Genomic DNA, 24607 nt, shown 5'->3' on the forward strand with positions numbered 1-24607 from the left:
GATATTAAGAAGAGATGGCAAGAATACACAGAAGAACTGTACAAAAAAGGTCTTCATGACCCAGATAATCACAATGGTGTGATCACTCACTTAGAGCCAGACATCCTGGAATGTGAAGTCAAGTGGGCCTTAGAAAGCATCACTACGAACAAAGCTGGTGGAGGTGATGGAATTCCAGTTGAGCTGTTTCAAATCCTGAAAGATGATGCTGTGAAAGTGCTACACTCAATATGCCAGCAAATTTGGAAAACTCAGCAGTGGCCATAGGACTGGAAAAGGTCAGTTTTCATTCCAATCCCAAAGAAAGGCAATACCAAAGAATGTTCAAAATACCACACAATTGCACTCATCTCACAAGCTAGTAAAGTAATGCTCAAAATTCTCCAAGCCAGACTTCAGCAATACATGAACTGTGAACTTCCAGATGTTCAAGCTGGTTTTAGAAGAGGCAGAGGAACCAGAGATCAAATTGCCAACATCCACTGGATCACGGAAAAAGCAAGAGAGTTCCAGATACACATCTATTTCTGCTTTATTGACTATGCCAAAGGCTTTGACTGTGTGGATCACAATAAACTGTGGAAAATTCTGAGAGAGATGGGAATACCAGACCACCTGACCTGCCTCTTAAGAAACCTATATGCAGGTTAGGAAGCAACAGTTAGAACTAGACATGGAACAACAGGCTGGTTCCAAATAGGAAAAGGAGTACATCAAGGCTGTATATTGTCACCCTGCTTATTTAACTTCTATGCAGAGTACATCATGAGAAACTCTGGGCTGGAAGAAGCACAAGCTGGAATATAAATTGCCAGGAGAAATATCAATAACCTCAGATATGCAGATGACACCACCCTTATGGCAGAAAGTGAAGAAGAACTTGATGAAAGTGAAAGAGGAGAGAGAAAAAGTTGGCTTAAAGCTCAGCATTCATAAAACTAAGATCATGGCATCTGGTCCCATCACTTCCTGGCAAATAGATGGGGAAACAGTGGAAACTGTGGCTGACTTTATTTTTTGGGGCTCCAAAATCACTGCAGATGGTGATTGTAGCCATGAAATTAAACGATGTTTACTCCTTGGAAGAAAAGTTATGACCAACCTAGATAGCATATTGAAAAGCAGAGACATTACTTTGCCAACAAAGGTCCATCTAGTCAAGGCTATGGTTTTTCCAGTAGTAATGTATAGATGTGAGAGTTGGACTATAAAGAAAGCTGAGCACTGAAGAATTGATGCTTTTGAACTGTGGTGTTGGAGAAGACTCTTGAGAGTCCCTTGGACTGCAAGGAGATCCAACCAGTCCGTCCTAAAGGAGATCAGTCCTGGATGTTCATTTGTAGGACTGATGTTGAAGCTGAAACTCCAATACTTTGGCCACCTGATGCGAAGAACAGACTAATTTGGAATAGACCCTGATGCTGGGAAAGATTGAGGGCAGGAAGAGAAGGGGATGACAAAGGAGGAGATAGTTGGATGACATCACCGACTTAATGGACATGGGTTTGGGTGAACTCCGGGAGTTGGTGATGGACAGGGAGGCCTGGTGTGCTGCGTTTCATGGGGTGCAAAGAGTCGGACATGACTGAATGACTGAACTGAATTGAACCTGTGTCTGAGACTTCATTAATCTTCCCCAATACACCCTGGTATATTTGTCTGCTTACCATGAATCATTAATACAAGTAAGTAAAATTAACCTTACCCCCTAGGATGATGATGCTCGATGTGCAAAGGATGAAGAATATGAGTATGTTCTGTTCACTGATTTTCAGAGTTGATTCATTCCTATTGGCTCTTCCTCTCATTCTCCTGATTTTCAACTTGACATTTATTCAATCTCTAAAATCAAATGCAGTTTAAGAGATTTTACCCCAAATGGTGTGTCTCTCACCTAAATCAATGTTAAAATATACTGATAGCTTCTCTTCTTGCTCTTTCTCTCCATCTCCTTCTCCTTTATCATTTCTAGTGGAATAAAGAGATTTCTTATCATTAAATGAACATCATTTCTTGTAAAGTTTCCTGTGAGCAAAGAAGATGAATGTCCATTTCTCCCAGCATCATGGCTCCCTCTGATAGCAGCTAACATTTTAAAATGATGTGACCTTTTGCCATTTATAGATCTTCTGGGATTTAAGAGAGAAGTTACTCTGGGACTTGTAATGACCATGGAAGTGTATTCTGATTGAGTTTGAGCTAAGGCTATGGATAATGCTGCAGTTTTTTAAGTCAGTGCAAATATTCTCAAGGTATTTAATCAGTCTCCATAGTGACTGCAAGAATAAAACTGTCTCTCAAATTTTTACATCATTCTTTTCCTTTAAAATACCTTTAAAAAAAAAGTAGATGACACAATACTTAGCCTCAATGAATAGTTCATATACTGTACTATACTCTTAGCATGATAATAGCAATTTCTCCCTCCAGCAAAGATAGTTTATTTTTAAAATGCCAATTAGACTTAGGGTCTGTTTGTGCAGAAAATTACATTACATTGTAATGGATTTTATTGGCTTTTAGCGTAAACTTATTTGAGAACAAGATGTACTATCATTCAATCAGGGCTTTTTTGACCATTTCTATAATTTATTTTTTCACCCATTATTCTAATAAAGCATAAAACCATTTCTATGGGGGAGTGATGCTGAAGAATCAAGGAGGCCAGCACCATTGTAAAAAATCTGAGTGTGAACCAGTCCTGGGCATTTTGCTTCAGTAGATTTATATTTAAAGCTCCTCCCCAAATTATCTGTATTTTTTCAAGAATATCTTACCAATCATCTTGTTATTGAAACTCCAGTATTTAAGTCCTAGTCCCCTACTGCCCCATCCTTCTTCCCATCTAGGCAATATTTTCATGAGATATTTGTAATACAAGGTTTTTTTTCTTTCTTTTTTAGAACTTGACCATTTCATTTTATCTGGACATTCAGCACCAAATGTGACATTCTTTGTGAAGTAATAATGGTAACATTGGCACAAAACAACTTTGCTTTCACACAGATGGTCTTATTTGACCCCATAAGCAGCTTTGCCACTGATTAGCTGTGTGCCCTAGAGCAAATCACCTCATTCCTCAAAGCCTCCTCTCCTCATCTGTCACATGCACATAATATCTATCTGAAGTATTTTAAGTCTAGTGAGATGCTGTGTTTTAAAGGTTTAGTGGAGTGTGTGGTACATAGTACATGTTCAGTGAATGAAAACTTAGTGTGTAGTATCCCTACCCTCAATGCTGAAAAGGAGGCTCAGAATGAGATTGAATTGTGAGTTCTTAAAAATGGCTTAACAAATATGGCAGAAATGAAACTCAAATCTGCCTTCCCAGTTAGAGCTTATGAGACACCGTGATTATTTGGTTTGTTACATTATGGTTTGTTTTTTTCTGCTTCTCATGGCACGAATGGGATTCACTAAACTCACCTTCTTCCTCTTTTCTGAGGGAGTGCACACATCCACAGCAACACTGACAAGGAGCATGTTTAGGATTTGGTCATGCCTCTTCTTGTGGAAAACAAGTGTGTGGTTCAAGCTCCCCGCCTTCAGCCCTGCATACCAACCTGCCTCTGTGCACGCAGAGGGTCATAGCAGTGGGAGCCTAGTCTCACAGGGAAATGGTGTGTTTTAGTTTGAGATTGTCTGAGTTAACTCAGAAGAGAGGGTTGTTGTCTATGGTCCCAAGAGAATCAGAAGCAGTCTTCCATAAAGTTTCTTAAATTGTCTTCCAAGAAGTGTAACACATATTTTATTACTGGTGAATCTTACTCTTCTGTGTGCCTCACAGGGTTTGGCAAAATGAGTACTGAATGAATTATTGCTATCATTACATAATAAGTAGGAGGTCTTCTATCAAGAGAAGTGTGAAGGGCTGAAATTGTTTGATACACTTCTTGAAAACCCCCTTTATCCCCCCTGAGACATCAAAGTCTTTATTAAAGTAAAAAGACTTCATTAAAGAAAAAAATAGTTTAAAAGTGAGCTTAAAGAATACAGTGAAAAAGTTTCTCTGCAATTTCATTGAATCCATATTTCAGATCACAGGAAGCTGGTCTATTGCTCAAATGGTCTCTCGGCCTCTTAGTATTGAATGACCCTCCCTTGTGTTCATGAACATGCATGGGTTAAGGACTGTGAGATGAGCTTCCCTGAGTTCATGGGAGAGGGTGAAGTGGGACTCATATCGAGTATTTGCTTGCTGGGTCCATCTTTCTACAGACTCACTTCTGACAGTGTTTACTTGATTAGACCTTTTTCTTTTTCATCACTTTCCTCTCCTTTTCTCACTATTGTTCATACTTCAGTCATTTATTTTTCATGAGTCATGTTGGAAGCCTGTATAACTTTCTTTAATACCGTCCTCTAAACAGCTGCCAGTTGCTAAGCCCTTGTTGCTCTCACCCTCAACTCATCCATCCGCATTGATCAACCTATTATTCACTTGCTCTGATTACATTTCACTTAATTTGTTTTTTATACTGGAGCTAAAGGTTTGCAAATAGCTTCTTATACTATTTTATAGATTTCTGTCTGAATAGAGTGGCTAGATAACTAGAGTGCCCAATTGCTGCCCTTGCTATTATTCTTGGTCATTGTCATTTTCACTATGGAAATTATTTATTGTGCACCTGTGACGTGGGCATCTGGATCTGAGTAAGCCTTGAGCAAAGAAACAGATGACACCAGTGCATTCCCTCTTGGTTCTACCATGAACAACAGGAGTGACAAACAAGCAAATGAACAGTGAGCAACATAAAATAAATACTCTTTGCTTAAGGACCAAGGAAATGGTGGGAAAACATATATGCCTAGTGGTGGTGAGTGTCTGTTTGTCACTCTGGCATGGCTGACTGTGACCCCATGGTCTTTAGCCAGGCTCCCCTGCCCATGGAACTCTTCAGGCAAGAATATGGGAGTGGGTGGCCATTTCCTTCTCCAGCTGCCTCTTATTAACTCCATGCTGCCTTAACAGGTATATGATACAATTCTAAGAACAACATACACCTAGGAAAAGAATTGGGAGAGCTAAATAGTAGGACATTCCTCAGGAATGTCCTGATTAGACACCTGGAAGGATCAGAAAGCTACGAGGCAACCTTTTGTAGAAGTACATCATGTAGCCATAAGTTGAATCTGGAGCAAGTCAAAGAGACATTTATTTTTTGATGACTCTGAGGTTTCAGGGGGACTGATATCAAAAAAAGAGAGAAGTGACATATTTGAAATCTATAAATTGCATTTCATGTTCATTTGTCACCTCTGGGGAAAGCAAACAAAGTCTCTTCTTTCCCCCTGAAGTGGATGATGAATGGTTACTTAGAGTTGGGTGGTGTAAGCCCTTGTCGCCATTATTGACTTGCTGTAGAAAGTAGCTCGTCTATAGTCGTAAAGCATGCAGTGTGCCCTCCAAGGCATGAGTGAACTGGTTCTGATCACTAATGGGCTGATCTGAACAGACTAATTACTTTCCTATTAAAGACAGACTCTTCCTGATGTCTCTACCCTCTTTGCTTCCAAGTAGAAAGCAGGGACTTGTTTAAGAGACTCAAACTCTCAATGGCACAGGGATCCAAGGACAAAGAGGACTCATTCATTTGTTCATTTATAAATATGTATGGACCTACTATGGATCAAGCTTTATGCTGAGCAAATAAGTCCTCCTTTTAGAGAGCTCACTGCAGGAATCCTGCTGACTTTGGAGTCATGCCTTTTATAGAGGTCTTTTAGAGTTCTGTCACGCAGATCATATTTCAGAATGCAGAGGATTAAACATAGCAAAACATTATTATTCAAACTCATAGGAAGAGCCAAAGGAAGGTAGAGAGCCAATGTAAACTGGCAAAAACAGGGATCACTGACTATATTTAAGGAATGTAGTTGATTATTTTTTGAAGAATAGTCACTAATTTGAAGTTACTATTTTGATAGTAGAATACCTTCTTGAGAAGATAGGACTTTATCTATAAATGGCATCATTTATATCTAACGATTGGATCACACTTATTACTTACATTGTATCTTTTTTTCTCAAATGGGTTAGACATTTTCTATTTAGATCTTACTTAAATTCTTTATTTGCTTATTAACATATTTAATTTTCATAACCTACGAAATGACAGAACAAACTTGAACTAATGGAAATATAATTACTGGAGGATTCTAATTTGAAGACTGCAATAATAAGATTCCACTAATCCAGTTAATGAAAAAGTTGGCTTAAAACCCAACATCCAGAAAACTAAGATCATGGCATCCAGTCCCATCACACCATGGCAAATAGATGGGGAAACAATGACAGGCTTTATTTTTTTAGGCTCCCAAATCACTGCAGATGGTGAGTGCAGCCATGAAATTAAAAGACGCTTGCAACAACAACAACAACAAAAAGACGCTTGCTCCTTGGAAGAAAAGCTGTGAACAAACTAGACAACATATCAAAAGCAGAGACATTACTTTGCCAACAAAGATCCGTCTAGTCAAAGATATGGTTTTTCCAATATAAGCATCTGAATGCAGAGTTCCAAAGAATAGCAAGAAGAGATAAGAAAGCCTTCTTCAGCGATCAATGCAAAGAAATAGAGGAAAACAACAGAATGGGAAAGACTAGAGATCTCTTTAAGAAAATTAGAGATACCAAGGGAACATTTTATGCAAAGACGGACTTGATAAAGGACAGAAATGGTATGGACCTAACAGAAGCAGAAGATATTAAGAAGAGGTGGCAAGAATACATGGAAGAACTGTACAAAAAAGATCTTCACAACCCAGATAATCATGATGATGTGATCACTCATCTAGAGCCAGACATCTTGGAATGTGAAGTCAAGTGAGCCTTAGAAAGCATCACTACGAACAAAGCTGGTGGAGGTGATGGAATTCCAGTTGAGCTGTTTCAAATCCTGAAAGATGATGCTGTGAAAGTGCTACACTCAATATGCCAGCAAATTTGGAAAACTCAGCAGTGGCCATAGGACTGGAAAAGGTCAGTTTTCATTCCAATCCCAAAGAAAGGCAATGCCAAAGAATGCTCAAACTACCACACAATTGCACTCATCTCACATGCTAGTAAAGTAGTGCTTAAAATTCTCCAAGCCAGACTTCAGCAATATGTGAACCATGAACTCCCTGATGTTCAAGCTGGTTTTAGAAAAGGCAGAGGAACCAGAGATCAAATTGCCAACATCCGCTGGATCATGGAAAAAACAAGAGAGTTCCAGAAAAACATCTATTTCTGCTTTATTGACTATGCCAAAGGCTTTGACTGTGTGGATCACAATAAACTGTGGAAAATTCTGAAAGAGATGGGAATACCAGACCACCTAACGTTCCCCTTGAGAAATCTGTATGCAGGTCAGGAAGCAACAGTTAGAACTGGACATGGAACAACAGGCTGGTTCCAAATAGGAAAAGGAGTACATCAAGGCTGTATATTGTCACCCTGCTTATTTAACTTCTATGTAGAGTACATCATGAGAAACGCTGGGCTGGAAAAAACACAAGCTGGAATCAAGATTGCCGGGAGAAATCCCAGTAACCTCAAATATGCAGATGACACCACCCTTATGGCAGAAAGTGAAGAGGAACTAAAAAGCCTCTTGATGAAAGTGAAAGAGGAGAGTGAAAAAGTTGGCTTAAAGCTCAGCATTCAGAAAACAAAGATCATGGCATCCGGTCCCATCACTTCATGGGAAATCGATGGGGAAACAGTGGAAACAGTGTCAGACTTTATTTTGGGGGGCTCCCAAATCACTGCAGATGGTGACTGCAGCCATGAAATTAAAAGACGCTTACTCCTTGGAAGAAAAGTTATGACCCACCAAGATAGTATATTCAAAAGCAGAGACATTACTTTGCTGACTAAGGTCCGTCTAGTCAAGGCTATGGTTTTTCCTGTGGTCATGTATGGATGTGAGAGTTGGACTGTGAAGAAGGCTGAGCGCCAAAGAATTGATGCTTTTGAACTGTGGTGTTGGAGAATACTCTTGAGGGTCCCTTGGACTGCAAGGAAATCCAACCAGTCCATTCTGAAGGAGATCAACCCTGGGATTTCTTTGGAAGGAATCATGCTAAAGCTGAAGTTCCAGTACTTTGGCCACCTCATGTGAAGAGTTGACTCATTGGAAAAGACTCTGATGCTGAGATGGCTGGATGGCATCACGGACCTGATGGACGTGAGTCTGAGTGAACTCCGTGAGATGGTGATGGACAGGGAGGCCTGGCGTGCTGTGATTCATGGGGTCACAAAGAGTCAGACCCAACTGAGCGACTGAACTGAACTGAACTGAACTGAATAGTCATGTATGGATGTGAGAGTTGGACTATAAAGAAAGCTGAGTGGCAAAGAATTGATGCTTTTGAACTGTTGTGTTGGAGAAGACTGTTGAGAGTCCCTTGGACTGCAAGGAGATCCAACCAGTCCATCCTAAAGGAAATCAGTCCTGAATATTCATTGCAAGCACTCATGCTAAAGCTGAAACTCCAGACTTTGGCCACCTGATGGATGTGAAGAACTGACTTATTGAAAAATATCCTGATTCTGGGAAAGATTGAAGGCGGGAGGAGAAGGGGAAGCAGAGGATGAGATTGTTGGATGGCATCACCAACGCGATGAACATGAGTTTGAGTAGGCTCTGGGAGTTGGTGATGGACAGGGAGGCTTGGCGTGCTGCAGTGCATGGGGTCAGAGTCAGACATGAATGAGTGACGGAACTGAACTGAACTGAATCCAGTTAATAATTCATCAAGTGCTTTCTATGGTTTAACCACTGAATCAATTGTAACCTAATTGTGTTAAAGGCTGTAACTAACTAATTGAAATACATTGTATACAGTGGTATGTATTAATTAATGTGTGTATGCATTTGTAATTTTATTGTTCAGCTAGAAATGAATATGCCATGCCAAGTCACTTCAGTCGTGTCCGACTCTGTGCGACCCCATAGACGGCAGCCCACCAGGCTCCCTCGTTCCTGGGATTCTCCAGGCAAGAACACAGGAGTGGGTTGCCATTTCCTTCTCCAATGCATGAAAGTGAAAAGTGAAAGTGAAGTCGCTCAGTCATGTCTGACCCTTAGCGACCCCATGAACTGCAGCCTACCAGGCTCCTCTGTCCATGGGATATTCCAGCCAAGAGTACTGGAGTGGGGTGCCATTCCCTTCTCTGAGAATTGAATATAGGTAATAATAGTAAATGAAAAAAGGAAAACAATGAAAAATTCAATCCATGATATGATATGTAGCTATGGATATAGAAGTAGTAGAAGGCGGCACAAACATGATTTAACATGTTGAAGGGTTAGGGTCAATGCATTTTTCATTTATTTTGAATTCTACTAAAAATGGATCCAGACTGACCTGTTTGTTTTGAGTAAATTGAAGCAGAGATATGAAAGAGGAACCACTGGAAAGTTGGTGTAGTACAGATACATCTAAAATTCTTACAGAGGGATCTCCTGACATCTTCTATAATATCTGAAGTGTCAAGTTCCCAAGCAGAGGGTTTTATGTAAGAATGTATAGAAATCATGAGATTTTGACCTACATATTTTTCATACCCAGAAGAAAAACACGGAAGCTAGGAGTTTTATTTATTCAATAGTAAATATCCGTATGTTTGAAAATATTTGCATGATTTTACCTCTCCCATCCCATGTTACTTGGATACAGAATATCTCATACAGATGACTCAGAGCATAAATGAGTATCAAAATATTCTAAATAAATGATAAATAAAAAGCAGCTTGATATCAGTATATTCTAGGCCCAGGTTTTTATTTTGATGAAGTAATCTGCCAGGAGAAGCAGGTGGTGGGATCCGCACTCGTGGGAAGAGAGTAAAACATATTCGGGTTTACAGAGAAATGGAAAATCAGAGGGGGAAAATCACCTTGCCTGAGACAATAGATGCTCTATAAAATTGAACCTTTTCATATTATCATGGAAATTACTTGTTGGCAGTGGTGCAAAAAGGCTATTATATATTATTGTTAATTGTGGTTGGAGACAGAAAGCAATATGATCATTTGATGACTTATTTGTTATTTAGAAAATGACAGCTTTTATGTGTCAGTAAATAGGAAATCACCTGGAAATATTCTTGTGAATTTAGGAACCATCTGATCCTCCTTGCTTAATGCATACAATAGACTTTAATGATGCCATGGAAGTTTGTACTTAGCAGATTATCTGCTGGTTCCACACCAGCCATCCAAAAGGGGAACACTGTCTGCTTGGTGACTGCAAGACAGAGAAATCTATAACTTTGTCAGGATTTATGTTCGATGGACAGTGGCTTCACTGGAACACAGGATGAGAGGCAATTAGTCTCCAGTTTTGTGTGCGCTCTCCAACTTGTCCAGACAGGGGCTGACAGCCTTGGCGTTCCGCTCACTCCACCACATTCCTTTCTCCTCTTCAAGAAGGGCAGGGAGGAAAACAGCAAGGAACCTAAATCCATCCTTGACTACATAAACACATTCCGGCTGAGGGTGTCTGGTGTGCGGTTTTTGTGTGCCATTTGCCGTGATAGGACACGTCTTTGGAAGATGACACTAACTATCTTGAGGTTTTAATATGATTGCCTCCAGTGCCTGAGAAAGCCCTGTGTGTTTGCCTGACACTGCTCTTTTATGACAGGGCTCTAGTTTTTTCTTTCTTTCTTTTTTTTTTTCTATCTCTCTCTGTCTCTCCTTTCCCTGGAACTACAGCATCCTCAGCTGGTAATCTTAAACCCTGGGCTGCAGAGGTTTCTCTTCATATGGCCACACATTAAACACATCTTTCATGCCTCTCTGAACCAAACTTGGAGAGTGCCAATTAATAAGTTGATGGGGAAGAAGTCAATGGGTAGCATTAAGGCCACCTGTCTGGAGGCGTTAGGTGCGCACTTTGAGTGAAGGGCAACCTGCAGAGTCTGGAATGAGGTGTTTATCACATTCCTAGAGGCAGAAAATGAGAGAATAAAAAGCAGTTTACAGGGCAGCTCCTGCATCTTGCTCCCATTGTTCTTCACACTGCTCTGGCCAAGGTTAACCCTCAAAAGGAGAAAAGCCTCTGGAGCTGTGACTTTTTACATGAGTCTAGTGTATTCTCGTGTCAAAGGCTAAAGATGGAGAGGGCATTCAATGACTTTTTTTTCCCATGGAACTTCCATTTATATCTGTTCAAACTGTTCAGAGCATCTTTCTAAATCTTTGTGACTACTCTGAAAACTCTTTTCATCCATCCCTTTTACTCACGTTCATTAATTTGGTAAATATCTACTGAGTATATAATATATGCTGGACCTCATTCTAGCTGCTGGGAATATACCCATGGGGGATGAAAACAGAGAAATGTCAAGTATCACTATTCTCGTGGAGTTATTTTCTAAAGAAAGTATATAGACAACAGATAAATACTCAGAGGAGGCATTTGAATACACAGCCTTTGACTCAAGATTCAGAAAATCAGGCTAAAGGCAGGATGATGTGGGAGATTGTTAATATGAATAGAAGTGTAAGGCGAGTGCAGAGAAAAAGAGTGAGCCAGGCAGTCAGGCAAGAAAAGGAAAATTTATTAGAGGGAAAAGAGAGGGTGACTGGCCCTTAAGGAGAACCAGCATCCTCCTTTCTGATGGAGTCCCCACCAATGAAAAATTCTCTAAAGAAATGGTCACCTAGCCAGAGGTCTGGAATCTGGTGGTCTCGCAGCTTTGAGAAGATAGACACCAGTGAGATAACAGGATGCCATTTGGGCAATTTGGTCAGTCTCAAGGATCACTCTGATTTATTATTTGTTTGCAAGGTCAGCATAATGAGCCATCTTGTCAGTGAGAACCATGTGGACCCTATCAAGAAGGGCTTGTAATAAGAGAAAAATCTAATGGACTGAAATCCCACTGCTATTGGTATTCCTTTCCAGCTTTCTCACAAATACCGGTGACAAATCTTGCTCTCTCATCCCCCCCAATGGAGACTAGATAGGGCTCAGTAGGAAGGAGGCTTGAGGTCAGGAGAATAATAGAAAATATTTCAGATTAAGGAAATAACATTTGGGGAAGGGAGGTCAAGGAGCCCTATAGGAGGAAAGAAAACTCACTCCTCCCTTTCTTCTCACCCACCACCACCCCCCACCCCCCAACCCCTGCTTTCAACTTGTCCTACCGCTTTCCTTTCTTGGTGAAAACATTTTTGTCACCTTGGTCCAAGGCAGGAGAGTGAACCTGGCAGTCAAGGTCATTGCCCAGTTGTTCTTCACCTGCTCCTTTTCCCTTTGTCAAAAATTTAGCTCATCTTTAAGCTTTGTAAATTTACTTTTCTCTTGTTTTCTTTCCTATAATCTGCCACAGATTATGCTGCTCACAGACCCAGAGATTGAGAGCAGTTTACTGATCAGCTCGGACGAAGGGGCAACCTATCAAAAATACCGGCTGAACTTTTACATCCAGAGCTTACTTTTCCACCCCAAACAAGAGGACTGGATTCTGGCATACAGCCAAGACCAAAAGGTGAGTGCGATCACCTTGCTCGAGACAGTGGTGCATGGTTGTCCTAGGGAACAACAACCACTTAGTCATCTCTGTATTTCATCTCAGTGGGCAGGTTATGTGCAGGAGCTTGAACCCTGTGCCAGTAGGGCAGGGAGCAGGAATGTGGATCTCAGTCTGCTTGTCTGAGCTGTAAATGTCTGAAAGAGCATGCAAAGGAAAAGCTAGACCATCAGGAAGATGTTGTGGAGAAGCAGTTCTTACCTGGAAGTTTCAGTCCATCGACAGCCCCCAACCCCCATGAAATCTGAGACAGTTTTGTGTGTGAGAGATATAATCATTTTTTTGTAAAGGACCCCATAGGTTTTCTCAGAGCCTTAAAGGGCTGGATGGCTCTGAAAGAGTTAAGCGCAATAGCTAGCGACTTGTTAAAATAGTGAGAGAAATGTACAGAGATGACATTCAGAATCAGGTAATCCAGGACTTTTCTTCTCTTGGTGGTTAGGCTGAAGGAGAAGTCTATTTTTTAAGAAGGCATTGATTGATGTTATGCAATTGTATGTTATAAGCATGTTATGTTTATTGTATGTTCATGTGTATATACAAGTGCATGGCAATATGTACATGTATTTTATGGTATAAATACTGTCAAATATATCATGTACTCTATACTGCAGTTGGGCTTCTTTAGTGACTCAAATGTTAAAGAATTCACCTGCAATGTGGGAGAGTCATGTTCGATCCCTGAGTCAGGAAGATCACCTGGAGAAGGGATGGCTACCCACTGCAGTATTCTTGCTTGAGAATTCCATGGACAGAGAAGCCTAGCAGGCTACAGTTATAAAATACATATAGCCCCTGCTTTTAAGGAACTTACATTTTCAGGTAGACTATAAGGCTGACAACAGCAAATACAATCATAGAATTAGAAGAAACAAAATATACAGAGGCAAATGTGAGAGAAAACCTAAAAAAAAAAAAAAAAAAAAAGCCAAAAGGAACATAGCTAAAATATTGGAATGCTTTTTGTGAAATGCGTGGTTCAGTGAGGTCATTCTGAACATTCTCTTTAGAGGACTTGTAAGTTACAAAGGACGTATATTTAAAGAAATATTGGACTTAGCTGAGTGAGGAGGGTGTTTGAGGATTTTATCCATCTGGACTGGTATAGACGTGTAGGGGTTCTTCCTGATGAGAGAGGAATGATACTAGCAACTTTTCAAGGTCTCTAACTGACATGAGCATTTTTTGAGGAGGCAAATTAAAATTCTTAGGATTGGAGTTTTATTCATGCTGCCCTTACTGCCAAATAAAATCACATTAGCCTAAAAATAGAAAAGATTTGCAATTAGTATTTTTTCCTCTTGAGCAGCCTGGCTCCCCTTTCAGCAGAATGTACAATTTCATTCCTGGAGTCAAGCCACCGTGCATTTGGTCCAGGATGGTGCAGTTACCAGAGGCAAAGCTGAGCAGCTCAGAACACAGAGTATTAGACATTTAATCCACTGGGCTTTTGTATTGTATTTGACAGTTGGTTAATTTTCCCCTGATGCCAGAGGCACAGTGAGGGCCAGATTTACCTGGCTGAGTGAAAACTGTGCATCTTTGCAGTTGTGTTGGAAGAAAAGGCCAAAAATGTAACCCTTCATGTGCCAGCACTTCAGACAGCAGCCCCATGACCACAGTGGCAGAGTGAATTACCTCGGAGAAGTTAGGGCATGTGGGAGTTATAGCCCCAACTCGGCCACGTATGGTACTTGGGGTCGGCCTTCTTTGCCTTAAAATGTGTTTGTGTGGGTAGTTATAATTGCAGATGCACTTGGATGAGACTGAAAAAAGATTAGGCTCTGTTTTACGTGCTCAGCATGGTGCATTGTTGGTGTAAAATAGCTATATCGAGAAGTGTTTAGTCAGCCTAGGGAAGGAAAATAAACACACATGAGCTCAGTAGTCTAAGAGGGACTAACAAGGCAGGGAGAGCCTTCAATTCACATATGAGTGAAGAGTGAGTGAAGTCGCTCAGTTGTGTCTGACTCTTTGCGACCACATGGACTGTAGCCTACCAAGCTCCTCTGTCCATGGGATTTTCCAGGCAGTAGTACTGGAGTGGATTGCCATTTCCTTCTCCAGGGGATCTTCCCGACCCAGAGATCGAACCCGGGTCTCCTGCATTGTAGACAGATGCTTTACCATCTGAGCCACCAGGGAAGTCATTCACGTATAGTAGATACCCAATCAGAGTTAGTTCATGGATTCTCTGACACTGGCAGCCCAAAGTTTAGGAGATGGAGATCTTATAAAATGATTTCACCTGGACTTTAATGAATATGTCATATTTCTTTTTTGGGGGGAGGCACACTTTACACAAGAGCAATGTCATAAACAATAATGTAAGTTTGTATAGTTAGAAAACTCATGTTAACAGGATCATGAATATGTTGATTTGGCTGAAACTGAAATTATGGAAAGTTAATTATGCATGTACTCCTGGACCCAATCTTTTTTTTTTTTTTTTTTTTACTCTTTAGACTGTTAGGAAAAATAATTCTTTTTTTTTTTTTTTTTCCAATTAGGAGCCTTTTGAACATTTTGGTCAGTGGATTTATGTGTTCAGAGCTATAGATTACAAAAATTAACCTGGCAGTAGTATTACGATGAACTGAGGCATTATGAGGTCAAAAACCAAGAAGACCCGTTAGGGTGATATCATAGAATCCTTGGTCTGGACCAGACCAAATGAATTCTGTCATTTTACATGTAGAGGAAGCCTTAACAGTCTTTGTTCTGTATGTAGCTGACAAACCAAAAATCTGAGAAGATTTTTCCCCAAAGGGGAAAATACTCATTAGTAACACATGTCTAAGTTAGGCAACTGGAATCTGAGTATGAAACTTAATAGAGTTCTACTAAATGGATGGTGATGTCTGGAGATATCACCAAAGGGGTAGAAGTCAGCCTATCTGCTAAGCTCTGTTTCTCTAGAGGAGAATGAAGGAGAGATGATCCTGGGAACAAAGAATTATGAGAAACCCACTAACAGAAGTAGGGGTGATGGACGGGGAGGCCTGGCGTGCTGCGATCCATGGGGTCACAAAGAGTCAGACACGACTGAGCGACTGAACTGAACTGAACTGAACTGAAGGGCTCCATATGTCAGGATGTGAATCACAGGATGAGGAGTGGTCCATTAGCAATGAGGGGATTTGGGGTGCAGTCATTCGATGAGCCATTAACTGGTGGAGTTGGCCTAAAGTCAAGCGGAGAAGATGTGTGGCCACTCCAGTGGGCCAGTGATATGGAAATAGCAGCTGTCAGTCACCCACAAATCACAGAGCTTTTAGCTCCAATGAGATGCAGCAGTGGGCCCCAATGAGGGCCCCATGCTGGTGCTGGCAGGTGAGTGACTTTGGGAAACAGGAACGTTCATTCTTCCATGTAAGTATTGCTCATCACTGTGCATGACAGTCACTGCTGCTGCAGAGCTCTCAGCAAAGATGGTGGCTTAAGTGCTGGGAGTCACTCTGCTGAGTGCTATTTCCCATCAGTCTGTGGTGAAATACTGTGGGTTAGAAAGCACGGAGGTGGCAGCTGCATTAGAGCTCCCCTGCGCACAGACCTCCTCACCTCTCTCCCATCGTTGGCTGTCAGACTTTCGAAGCATACTTCCTCTTTTGAATATACAGCCACCTTTGCTTTTCCCTTATTTTCCTGCCATGGCTTTCTTTCTCCTTCCGTGAATGAGACTTTGAGCACCCCAAGGACACAGTCTGGATCTCTGGCTCACAGGAAAGAGTCCATATGGGCCGCGGCACTCTGTCCTGACTGCATGTCATCTTGAGTGTCTGGACTCTCAGCAGAGGTTTTTTGATGTGAGCATTTTAAGGGACTTGAAAGAGTTTGGTTGAACAGATTGTCCTTTCTGGCCCAAGATAGAGTTTTAGTGGCCATCAATTCCATAGGAAGCCAGATTTTTTAAAAAAAGAGAAGAGCTTTTAATCAGAGAGAAATGTGTATAGCCAAATGCCCTTGAAATCCATAAAACCAGGATATTTTGATATTTTAGCCTTTTTTTTTAGATAAAGAAATCTACCTGTGATATTCAATACCTAGATGGTTGCCAAGAGGTAAAAGTGTTCTTGAATGAGCATGTGACTCTCAAGCCACCACTAGAATAATTGAAGGGAAAAGGCTTGAGACCCATTGATGCTCTAAAAGAAGTAACCTGCCTTCTTAAAAAGCCCTGTTGGGGGACTTCCGTGGTCTAGACAAAGGTGATAGACTCCTTGGCCTCTGAATGTGAGGCTGTGCCTTTGGAAAGCCCTGAGATTTTCAGAAAAATAAATATTATAGACATTATGGAAAGTTTGTGCCAAATGGGCCAAGGTAACCCCGTCACGTATAGTCACACCCTTTCAGCTTCTTACAAACCAGCAGTGAATCACTGTGGATGCTGTGAAGAATTCTGCGGTGACGAATTCCAGAAGCACCAACCATCTCACGCTCCTTCATTTATTTGTTATGTCTGTAATTAAGTGGTAGGCAAACCAAACATTCTGCTCATTGCTTTTGTGTCTTTGCATTTGGAAACCGAGCAGCCAGGAAAAAAAAGATACAGAGCTTCCCCTTCCTTCCATGTTCCCCTACCTCTTCTTGCCTCAGTGCAGGAAACCACCCAAGCAAGACTTAGCAGTAGGCTGAGTCTGCCAGATTACATCTTTATTTTAATTTGGCAATAAACTAGTGTACAAACTGTGCTATAAAACATTGCCTCCAACAGCATCTCTCAGTCTGTCTTAAACACCTCACTAAACATGGTGTGTTGGGAAACATTGGAAATGAGAGAAAACAAGACGCAGATGTGACTGAAAGGAAATAAAAAATAGAAATTTGTTAAGAATAGGCATCTAAATCAGTTCTGCTGACCATCCTGGGGTGCTGGGCTCGAGGCCTGTCTGTTAGGGGTTGCACTGAGGAGTGATTTGTATAGGGGAGGGTCTGCAGTGTTATGAAATCAATGTGAACACTCCCCGGGCTCAGACTGCCTGGTTGCTGGGGAGGAGAGACCCTCTTGCTTGGCTTATTCAGACTGGCAAGGCCCTTTCCTTGGGCAGCTTTGCAGACCTACCTGCCGCCCCGACTGTGAGCAGAAGGAATTACTTTTCTCCCGTCCTCGGCAGCCAGCTTCTTCTCCCCACCCCTGTGGATGCCCACGTCCTTCTAGGCCACAAACTCAGTTCCTCCACAGACAAGCAAGAATCTGACTGAATGGAGCAGCTGGGTTTGAGCTGTGGGAAACTGGGGAGCAGGTGTGCATTCAGGAGGGTGGGTGGATCGAGGTAGGGGATCTTGGTCAGCTTCAGCCTGCTGTTCTTGCCACCAAGAATGACTCATCTGATGTCATCAGACTTTTCAGAGTTTTTCGAGAGGAGTAATTCTGTTTTGTTTGAAATGTGATATTTGTAAATTGTAACGAACTCAAAAACTTAAAGCAGAGAACTGTGCAGAGCAAGTGCCTGGTATTAGTCCCCAAATCACTTTTTTTTTTCTCTTATTTCCCCATCTTTCTCATCATGTTTGTTTTCCTCTTGTTCATGGATCTTCCTGTCAGTTTTATTTCAGGAGGTGTTCAGTTGTTTTGTGAATTTAAAAAAAAATGCATCCAAATGAGTGATCAATTCTGTGGAGGGAGGACAAGACCTTTAGGACAGTTTGGTGGGTCACTGTTCATTTAGTGGCAGTTCTAGAATACTCATGAGTTTGTATGGTCTCATTTGTTCCAAAGCCCTATGAGTCAACAGTCCAAGTAATACCATGTGGGAGCTTTCAGGATCTCTGTTCTACTCTATATTACAAACTATCAAAGTTTATGAATTAAATGAGAAATCTTCAGGCTTGCAGAGTGGCCTCACCTTCAGGATTTTGGTAAATATGTGTAGGATATACAAAAGACACAACTGTTAAGGAGGAGAACGTGTTTTGATATGGAAACCCTTTTCACAAGTAATTAAAACCCTGAATATTAACAGCAACATTCTCTATATAAATGAAGACTGAATTTGAGTTAAAATCATATCGATAGAAAAGGAAAATTATACTGCAAGTATGTTTGAGGGCATACAATAGAATTTTAGTAACTTGCATAACAGTACATTTTTAAAAGAACTGCTTTTAGTTTTCTCTTTTCTTTCTTTATATGAGTCCAGAAATTTTATTTAAACAGTTTTATATCTATTTCTTAAAAAAAAAAAACAACACTTTCTTTTATTTCTTTTAATCCTTTCTACTTGTCCTGACTGGGCACTAACAGAAGACCATTGCTTATCACAACTGCTTTGAATGCCAGGAATTCCCTGGGAAATAATGACTGCTCAACAAGAGAAGAGATGTCAGCAGTTTCCAACACTCGGTAATATTGGTTTCTTACCAGTGATAGACAACACAGCAAGTGAGGCAGGGACATCAGCTCTCTACTCTGTCAGGCCCTGCGGATGGCTGTGTGACCTTCAGCAAGTGACTTAACTTTTAGAGTTTCTCCAGCTGTGAAATGGAAGTAATAATTGTACCTGGCTCACAGGACTGTTTGAAGATGCTGAGATAATGTATGTAAAACACTCAACATAGTGCCTGGCACATGGTTCTTCAAAGACCTAGCAGAGAGAGCCACCTGGTGTGCCACAACTAGATACAAACACAAGGCTGCCTTAGCAGCAATCCAGGATTGTCTTCCCCACATACGAGAAGTTATAGAAACTTTAGTCAATGTTGACTATACTCTTAGTGGCTAAAAGGTACCATTGAACCAGAATGAATGGAGCAAGCAAGAACCAATATTTGGTCCTAAGAAAATATTATCGATTATAATAGCAGTACGCCATTAAATATTAAAGTTTTTGCCTTCACAGCAACTCTATTTGTTTTTGAATAGACCTAGCAGCCCTTTCATGTCAAAAGGGCAAGATTGAAATAAAATATAAATAGATCCTTCAAATTCAGCCCCCGGGGGATATTCAAATAATTTCTGCACAACACTTGGGAGACTGATACCTACCTAAAGCCATCACTTTTCCCAAGGCACTGCATTAAGTAAAAAGGCACTCAGTTATTTATAAGAAATACATACAGTGTTATATACCATGCTGCTTTGGCAAGATTTCCATGTGCTTGAAATTTCCCAATGTCAGAGCTGATTTCTAACCTCATGAATATGTTAGTAATTTAAGTATCCAAGTACAAAACTGGCAATTAGACTGGAAACCAGGGAGCTTGCTAAATGTCAACCCCAATGCTTGTTTATAAAACAAATTCTCAAGCCGAAATGTCATCCTATGCAAACGCAGAAGTCCTGTGTTCACCTTAGCTAACTTGTTTAACCAGGTTGTATCATTATTTTTCAGTTGCTACATAAAGCAGATTGATCTATCTATTCCCAAGTTTGAATAAACAGGCTGCAAGAATTAGGAGAAATGGACATTTTAAAATGAGTGATTAGGACTAAGGTTTGGACAGACAGAATTATGTTCTTTGGTAGCTAGTTGAGCTTAATTTATTTCAAATAAATTACATTTTTGCTTGTGTTTTGTAGCTAGCTTTTTTTTATCTGTTCTAACCACCACTTGTCTAAATGGATTAAGATGCCTCTTAAATCCAGGCATCCATCCAGGGAACTTTGAAAGACATTTGACATCCTAAGAGGGCATGGACCTCTTTCTTAAACCTGTCTCTCGTAGTGGTCCTTTAGAAATCCAGTAACGGTGACATTTTCCTGTATTTTTCCTTTTCAAGAGTGTTTGTAACCAACAGTGTTGCCACGGAGGGGAGTGGTTTGGGGAAAAGGAAGTCTCGGCTTATAGACAGACACATTTTGTGAACTTATGACTCTGAATTTCACATTAAAAAAAAATTCAATGTTACCTTGTCCAACTTCCTCTCTTCAGCATAAGAGGATATTATAAGTACAAATTATAAACGGCACACTCAGTGGTCTAAGAGACCCAGAGGCCCAGGCAGGTTCTCATAGCTGGCAAGAGGAAGAGAAACCAGATGTCAGAAACCAGCCTCCTGAAATGACCAGATCCTGTACTGTAAAATAGTACCAGATGAAAAGTCACAAATTCAAATCGGCAAGGCTCACTCACCTGACTTACTTAATTTCAGTGCCTGCCTGCTGATCTCATTGCAGGCATGATGAGAAAATGTCCCAGCATAAGACTTGTGGTCCAAAGTCAGACGCCCCCAGCTACTCCAGAAACAGCCAAGCTAAGCAATATCCAACCTCAGAGGCAAGGGACATGAAAGTGTTGTCTAGGATCCTTCCTTGCTTCCTGAAAGTCAGGAAGAAAATAGCAATCACACCTGCTTCTCCTTGCCATTCCTTGTTTTTTCAGGGTCTGTGGGCAGTTCAGGCTGGAGGCAGTGATCAGCAGGAAGAGGAAAGGCTGAGAACTAGCACTGACCCTTTACTCCATAGCAAACTCTCTGCCAGGCCTTTCGCATTGATTCCTCAACTTCTTTCTTACATGAAACATTGACTTTATCTTTATGCCTATTTAATATTTGGGGAATCTGAGGCTCCAAAAGGTTGAGAAAATTCCCCAGGGTGGTTGATAGAGCCAGGAGTCTAATCCAGGTTTGATTCTCTTCATACTCTGTCGTCACTGCACCAAACACTGCCTCCCTAGAAAACCATTGTGATATTTTCTTTTCTTTAATTGCTTTTTTTTTTTTCAATTTTGTTTAACCATATTGCCCATGTCCAACCTACTGTGCAACCCATTCCCTCTGGCAGATGCTGTAGTATGCATTTCAAAGCTGAGTTTCACAGCAGAGGGAAAACTGCTGTTTGAAGATCATGCAACAGAGGAAGGGAGAGCAAGAAGGGAACCGTTCCTGGCTGGTTCCCAGGCAGCAAACAGTCCCTTGTGACTCAGCAGGCCAGCTTGTGTCATAAGCACTGTGACCCCTGCTCACCTCCTCCAACCTTGCACCAGCTCTGGTCCCAGGGGTCTACATGTAAAATTTCCCCTTGCCCAGCAAAATGACTAGAGCTTTCAGAAGTGAATCCTTCTGTAAATTGGTGCAGCCACTGTGGAAAACAGTATGGAGATTCCTTTAAAAATTGAAAATAGAACTACCGTATGATCCAGCAATCCCACTCCTGGGCATTTATCCAGAAAAGACACTCTCAAAAAGATACATATGCTTCATGGGGCCTCTCTGGTGGCTCAGCGGTAAAGAATCTGTCTGCCAGTGCAGGAGATACAGGTTCAATCCCTGATCTGGGGAGATCCCACATGCCACAGGGCAGCTAAACCTGTGTGCCTCGGCTGTGCAGCCCGTGCGCCTCGGCTATGCAGCCCGTGCGCCTCGGCTGTGCAGCCCGTGCGCCTCGGCTGTGCAGCCCGTGCGCCTCGGCTGTGCAGCCTAGAGCCTGGGAGCCACAGCTGCTGGGGCCACGTGCTGCAACTGCTGAAGCCCATGTGCCCCAGAGCCTGTGCTCTGTAACAAGAGAAGCCACCACAATGAGAAGTTTATGTACCACAACTAGAGAGTAGCCCATGCAGTGTGAAGACCAAGCACAGCCAAAAGTAAATAAACAGAATTGTTTTACAGAAGATACATACACCCCGATGTTCATAGCAGCATTCTTTGCAACAGTCAAGACACGGAAGCAGTCTAAATGTCCACTGACAAATGAATAGATAAGGTATGTCACACACACACACACACACACACACACACACACACACACACGCACAGATGCAATCACTCAGCCATAAAAAAAGAATGAAATAATGCCATTTGCAGCAACACGGATGGACCTAGAGATTATCATATTAAGTAAAGTAAGTCTGGCAGACAAATACTGTATATCACTTATATGTGGAATCTTATAAAATGACACAAATGAACTTATTTGCAAAACAGAAACAGGCTCACAGACATAAAAAAACACAAACTTATGGTTATCAAAGGGGAAAGGGGAGTGGGGGGAAGATAAAACAGGAGTTTGAGATTAACGGGTATCCACTACTATATATAAAATTGATAAACAAGCTTCTATTATATATTATAGGGAACTGTATTCAAAATCTTGTTATAACCTATAGTGGAAAGAGTATGTAAAAAGAATGTGTTTATGAATAAAACAATCACTTTGCTGTACACCAAATGCTAGCACAACATTGAAAAGCGATTATACTTCAATGAAAAATTAAAAACTGGAATAAAATAAATAAAAATAAACCAGTAGTTTAGATGAAATATTTAGATATTCTAGAAAAGTCTCTAAAGCCCATCATTCAAATTCAAGACAAAATTTATAGTTGCCTGTGTGTGTATAGCACAGAGAGTCATAGTCATCATTTTGCAATAACCTATAATAGAAAAGAATCTGAAATAGAATACACAAACCCATGCATGTGTGTGTATACATATAAGCTATATTTAAATGAAATGACCCTCTCTTATGCTTAGTCCTGGTCAGATTTTTTCTTTTTAAAATTTTGTTTATTGTTATTATTGTTCTTCTTCTTCTTCCCTTTCCTCGTTCCCACATCCAGGGGCCCTGGCTTTTCCAGGCACCCATCTCTTCCCTGCTCTGCCCAGCCACTTGCTAACTGCTCTCTCCCCTCTGTCCCATCTCCACACGGCTATTGGATCTGTATTACGGAAGCACACTTCCAATATGTTCCAAGCAGCAAGTGTTTTTTCCTGCTTATTTTTATCTCTCAAAACTTGCTAAGTTTCATCATTTATGCATTTAAATAACGGGACAATTGCATGGTTATTGAGAGCTACTCATTTTTTCCTGTCAGTGTCTAGATATGGGGCATTTGTGATATAGATGCTTAGCATCTAATTGTTTTATCTATTCTCTATTTCTACATCTATATTATAGAACCTTTAAGGCTAAGATTCCATTTGAAAATTTCCCTAAGTACCTCCAGATCTGGGAGCACAGGAAATGGCCGCAAATTGAACTGGCCCACTGTCACCTATTGACCCTTGCTGCCCAATCCACCCAAGTTCCATAGATTTAACCCCCCAATCCTGCCAAACAGGACTGTGGGGCACGTGACAGACTTCATTGCCAGCTGGGGGATGGCCAGTGCCAAGTTTGATAAATCCAACCTCGGGAGAATTTGATGGAGCTGGTGACATGTCATCATTCCTGCTCACTCTTCATCAGCAAAGCTTTGCGGCCCCTTGTTTTTTGACCTCATTGTCCGTTGAGTCCCGTCTCCATTAGCTCCCCATGAGTTTGGTTGGATTGCCTCCACCCAACCTGTTCCCAGGCTGTGTTTATAGCCTCTGCTCCCACTTCACTTTTCTTTACCCACGCCCGCCAAGCTGGGTCTCGCGTAGTTGACAAAAGAAGAACGAAGACACCGCTCTACCTTTTTTTAATGTTTTATTTTTTTATTTTTTTTTTTTAAATTTTAAAATCTTTAATTCTTACATGTGTTCCCAAACATGAACCCCCCTCCCACCTCCCTCCCCATAACATCTCTCTGGGTCATCCCCATGCACCAGCTCCAAGCATGCTGTATCCTGCATCAGACATAGACTGGCGATTCAATTCTTACATGATAGTATACATGTTAGAATGTCATTCTCCCAAATCATCCCACCCTCTCCCTCTCCCTCTGAGTCCAAAAGTCCATTATACACATCTGTGTCTCTTTCCCTGTCTTACATACAGGGTCGTCATTGCCATCTTCCTAAATTCCATATATATGTGTTAGTATACTGTATTGGTGTTTTTCTTTCTGGCTTACTTCACTCTGTATAATCGGCTCCAGTTTCATCCATCTCATCAGAACTGATTCAAATGAATTCTTTTTAACGGCTGAGTAATACTCCATTGTGTATATGTACCACAGCTTTCTTATCCATTCATCTGCTGATGGACATCTAGGTTGTTTCCATGTCCTGGCTATTATAAACAGTGCTGCGATGAACATTGGGGTACATGTGTCTCTTTCAATTCTGGTTTCCTCGGTGTGTATGCCCAGCAGTGGGATTGCTCTACCTTTTTTTTCAGGCTTCCCTGGTGGCTCAGGTGGTAAAGCGTCTGCCTGCAATTTGGGAGACCCGAGTTCAATCCCCGGGTCAGGAAGATCCCCTGGAGAAAGAAATGGC

General features: G+C 41.2%; 1 protein-coding gene across 3 annotated transcripts in view; it reads left to right on the plus strand.

The window, feature by feature from the left end:
- The window catches only part of SORCS1 (sortilin related VPS10 domain containing receptor 1), a 580301-nt gene that overhangs the window by 357100 nt on the left and 198594 nt on the right, over positions 1–24607 (plus strand). For all 3 annotated transcript variants that reach the window (XM_013975206.2, XM_018041707.1, XM_018041708.1), the window contains exon 4: positions 12329–12487. In XM_013975206.2, the coding sequence (XP_013830660.2) occupies positions 12329–12487 (159 nt within the window). The remainder of the gene's footprint in view (positions 1–12328; positions 12488–24607) is intronic.

Source organism: Capra hircus, chromosome 26 (assembly GCF_001704415.2).
Source record: "Capra hircus breed San Clemente chromosome 26, ASM170441v1, whole genome shotgun sequence".
In the NCBI taxonomy this organism is placed as follows: domain Eukaryota; kingdom Metazoa; phylum Chordata; class Mammalia; order Artiodactyla; family Bovidae; genus Capra; species Capra hircus.